General features: G+C 30.1%; 1 protein-coding gene across 1 annotated transcript; it reads left to right on the plus strand.

Annotated features, from left to right (window-relative positions):
- The first annotated feature begins 474 nt into the window (after window positions 1–474).
- On the plus strand, window positions 475–1,229 carry LOC135955627 (uncharacterized). The gene is made up of 2 exons (XM_065505985.1): window positions 475–1,009; window positions 1,066–1,229. Exons 1-2 carry the CDS (start codon window positions 475–477, stop codon window positions 1,227–1,229), a joined length of 699 nt encoding a protein of 232 aa, XP_065362057.1.
- Window positions 1,230–5,084: the final 3,855 nt, after the last annotated feature.

Below are 5,084 nucleotides of genomic sequence, written 5' to 3' on the forward strand. Positions count from 1 at the left end.
ATTTTCTGTGTGCATATAATGAAAACCCGGATTCATAAGCTAAACCCGTATTCGGCTCTAAGAGATTCTTCACACTCAGATTGGAAGCTTTGATACTCTCATATCGTATTCACAAATAGAGGTTGAATGTTTAAGTTTGGCACTATATGATTTTTTTTTGTTTTGTCATCTCACTATTAGTTTTAAAAAATGGTATTAGCCCAATTCACAATCTTGTGCAAATGGTCATGCATCATTGTAAATGCATTGTATTCTACTTCACACTAACAAAATATACAGGAATACACCATGGCATGAATTTGCAATACAAATGCTGAAGATTGTGAATACCGCTATTGTATATTATTGGTTGCTATGGACTTTCTTGTTTTTATCGATTTAATAGTTAATTTGTATTTTGTAGTCATAAAAATACATAGATTGGTTTTATTGAAAATTGTGTAAGTGCAATCATAAATGTGATATAGTAAGAGCATGAGTAAATTGGATGATTTGCTAGCTAAGAAAAAAACTGTTGTACCAGTTCTAGATCTGAGCAGAAATGTTGTGCAATCTAGTGAAGAACTCAAACGTCTCATGGAAAAGGTTCCTGAATTTAAGATGAGACCCATCAAAGTCAAAGTGGAAGACATCAAGACTAAGGAAAAAGATTATTCGTTTAAATTGAGTAAGAAAGAGATGAAAAAACTCTTAAAAAACAATGGAGAACGGGATCCAATATATATCTATGCAGATCCTGTTCCAATGGAAATGAAAGAAATTGTCTTATATGATTTGTGTGTTGTTCCAATCGATTGGAAAATGCTTACAACATTAAGGCCAAAATCAAAAATCGAGGAAGAGTATTTTTCTCGGATGGTTGAGATGGGTAAGTTACAGTTGAAAACCGAGCAGCGAGATAGAAGAGAATTTATGCTCAACAATGGTATAAAAAAGCTGAAGAACAAATCGGGAATTGTGGAAACTCGTCTCCAGACCTGTGCTGACTGCGGTGAAGAGTTATGTTCTGGTATGATTTATACGTTAATTTTTATTTATTTATCCTCAATCTTGTCATATTTGCAGGCAACTCCTGCACTGAATTTAGCTATGATTTATTTGTAAGAGTGGAGCCAAAATTTCCTAAAATTAAACCTGCTCCAAATGTAATTAATAAGGGAAAACTGAATGGACGAAAACGAATAGTTGGCAATGGATCACGTAGCAAGTCTAAGAAAAATGTTAAATAAATTTACATTTTACAAAACAAGTCAGTGTTTAATAAAAAAAAATTAATATAAATAAATATTCAATATTATTTGACCTTTTGTTCACACAGATTTATTTTAAGATTTTGGAATAAATTTAAATTTACAAAAAATATAAAATTGTTTATATTTTTTGTAAATAGCCATTGTTAGGCATTTCTTGGAAGAAATCGTCAAAATGAAGAAGAAAAAATTGCCAAATTCGTCACAAAAACTTAAAAATATCGTCATACTTAAAATTATTTGTGTAAGTACATTAACAGTATTTTTGTTACTAAATTTTTAATAATATTCACATTATTTTATAAACATTCTTTTGAATTGTTATATTATGATCTATTATTAAATTTCTTGTCTTTATTTACAATTATTTGACTAAAAATACGTTCAATATAGCTAATGAATTTTGGTGAAATTATTAAGTCATTTACAAAATCACATAAATTCGGAAACAAATGTTTGTTTGAATTTTGAAGGGTGCCGGGTGGAATATTGTGACACTAGGCCTAAATGTTAAGTGCTGAATATTTGAGCCAAATCAGACAACGATTTCGGGACGCGCATCAAGGTCAAAGTTCAGATATATGCAAAATTTTATTATTTATGTGAAATAAAAATGAGAAACTTGTTAACTTTGTGCATTGTTTTCCAGATTTTCAAGAAAAACTAATTTTTTGTGCATATTTTTGCGAATGAGCCCAATTTCCTGACTGTTATAAATTTTAAGTAAAACCTATTAATAATATTATAGTACTGGTAATTTTAAATATGGTCTGAAAGTTTTACTAAAATCGGAAAACGTTAACCTTTAAATCGTGAATGTCAAATGTGAAATTTTTCAATATTTGTAATTTCTAATGGAAAGATAGCGATAGGCCGATTTTAATGATCCAAAAGTTTTTTTTAATATAATTTTAATTAATATAAATAAATCTACGTATTTCTATTTTAAATAGCAACCGAGCCGGAATCATGTATGTAAGTTATTTTGGGTTTTCGGAAAGTTGATTTCAACAGACAGACGGACATGGCTTAATCGACCCCGCTATCTATAAGGATCCAGAATATATATACTTTATAGGGTCGGAAAATTATATTGTGGAAATTACAAACGGAATGACAAACTTATATACATATACCCTTCTCACGAAGGTGAAGGGTATAAAAAGTTGTGTACTAATAAATTAGCAAATGTATACATTCTCTAATTGTTTCAGTAGTTGAAAATTGTCTGCGTCAAAGGAGAAAAAATTTATGTGAAAATATTGTAAGGTTTTGGGATGGTAATGTGGACTAGTATTTAATACATAAAATTCTTGAACCAGCTAAAACCATTTTTAAAAAATTAAATACTCAATAAGTTGAAATGGGTAAACCGGATGTAATATAATATTTAAAAGCATCTTAATCATTGGTTCCTCAAAAAAATACTAATAAATGATCAAAAACATTTTCGCAAGTGGGCCTCATATGGAAGCTATGACCAATTATGGACTGATCAGAATTACAAGTCTAATTCTTACAAGTGCTGATGAATTGTGTTTCATTAAAATTTTCACAACACTTGTAGCTTTTTGCACTTGTAAACTACAATTTCTACAATTACAAGTTCTTGTACATATAGTATATTGTGATATTAATTTTACAATTCTTATTTATTATTAATCAAAATGCTAAAATATCCCATAAAACGCAATGTAACATATTTTAAAAATATTTCTTATATAAAAAATATTTTTTAACCCGAATTTTTTTTTCACCAAAAAAAATTTAAAAAATTTAAAAAAAAAATTTTTTAAATTTAAAAAACCAAAAAATTTTAAAATTTAAAAATAAAAATTAAAAAAAACAACAAATTTTCTTAAAAATATTTAAAATTTGTATTTTGAAGTATAATTTGGTGAAGGGTATATAAGATTATTGCAAAGTGAGATTTGCAAAGAATATTGTGGAACAGAAACACTTATCACTTTGCCAAAATATGAAATTTGATAAGTGCAAAGTGAAAAATTACTAAGTTGTTTGTGGAATAGGGACCAGATCTAGCTGAAAAATCGACGTTTTGCCAACCCTGAAGCTATTCTAAAAACTCTTAATGCACAAGTTAAAGCCGATAGTGAATCATTTTGATTATATGTATTCCAACTCATCAATTCGGATTTCGAGAAAAACATAACACAATAGAACAAACTCACAGGCTGGTAGATATCATATCCAAGACATTTGAAGAAAAAAAATATTGTTCTGCACTGTTCATCGACGTTTCACAAGCCTTCGACAAAGTATGGCATGAAGGATTATCTATTAAAATAAAACAATATTTACCAGTGAACACACACAAGCTTCTAGAAAGTTATTTAAGTCATCGAAAGTTCGTTCTTAAAGAGGGAGACTTCATAAGTTCACCACAGCCTATTGAAGCAGGCGTACCCCAAGGAAGTATACTGGGTCCCTTCCTATATTTGTTATATACATACTTGTGATATGCCAACTAACAGTCGAACCCACATATCAACATTTGCTGATGACACAGCTACTAGCCATTCATGAAAATCCCCAAGAAGCATCTGTACTTTTACAAGACCATATACTCGACATAGAAAGGTGGTTAAAACAATGGAGAATGAAAGTAAACGAGCCAAAATGAATACATCTTACATTCACATTGCTTAGAGAATCGTGCCCTCCAATCCTAATAAATAATCAACAAACTGAAGTTAAATATCTAGGTCTGCATCCAAACCGACGTCTTACCTGGAAAAAGCATATAGATACGAAATTGACTCAAATGAAGTTAAAATTACTACAAAGTTACTGGCTAATTGGTAAAAACTGGAGATTGAGTTTAGATTGTAAACTTTAGCTGTACAGCTCAATAATAAAACCCATATGGTGCTATGGAATTCAATTATGGGGCACGGCCTCAGCTTCTAATATTGAAAAAATTCAAAGATTCCAAAATAAAATATTAAGAATGATAACAGCAGCGCCCTGTTATGTGAGAAATATTAACATTCATAAGGACTTAGGTGTCTTCCTGGTGAAAAATGAAATAAAAAACAAGCGGAGTCATATTTGAAAAAGTTAGAAGTTCACCCTAAACCACTTGGACGAACATTAATTAGAAGTAATGGCTACATCCGACTAATGGTGTTTTCTTTTCTGACACAAAATGTTGCCTATATATTTTGTACCATTTATTAAAGGTTACCCATACCCTCATAATGTGTTGCATTTTTAACGATCACAATAGAACAAAAATCATTACCATTTATGCACTTTTCTTTTATGTAGCTTCTAAATATTATAAAACTATAATTTTTGCTTACATAAAAATTAAAGGTGAAACATGTTGCATATATTCAGGGTTTTATGGTAACATTATTAGAAAAGAACACGACCAAACTACATTTGTTTCAGAAAAGAACACAAAGAAGGGTAAAAGGCAGAATAAATGCATCATTTATGCCAGAAAAGAAAACACCATAAGAAGAAGGAATCCAACAGACCAGAATAAAATATGAAAAAAAAAATAGATCTTGACGAGGAGATTCTTTATACATATGTAATTGTATGGAAATCGGAATCCAAACGAAGGCATAGAATCATTTTAAAAATTTAACATAGCCGAGGTGACCCAATTTCGATCCCCTGGCCGCGCCCCTGGTAGGCTTATGAGATCCAAACTCAAAACTTGAACTCGACTACGCGTTTAGAAGTTACAGATTTATTTCTCTCAATTTTTTTTCTATACTGTTACGAAATTGTACTTGAATTCAAATATAACGATTTTAACGGCTGATTTAAAAGTAGCATAATGCTTTCAAGTAACAGTGC

The sequence above is a fragment of the Calliphora vicina genome, chromosome 3 (assembly GCF_958450345.1).
Source record: "Calliphora vicina chromosome 3, idCalVici1.1, whole genome shotgun sequence".
Lineage (NCBI taxonomy): Eukaryota > Metazoa > Arthropoda > Insecta > Diptera > Calliphoridae > Calliphora > Calliphora vicina.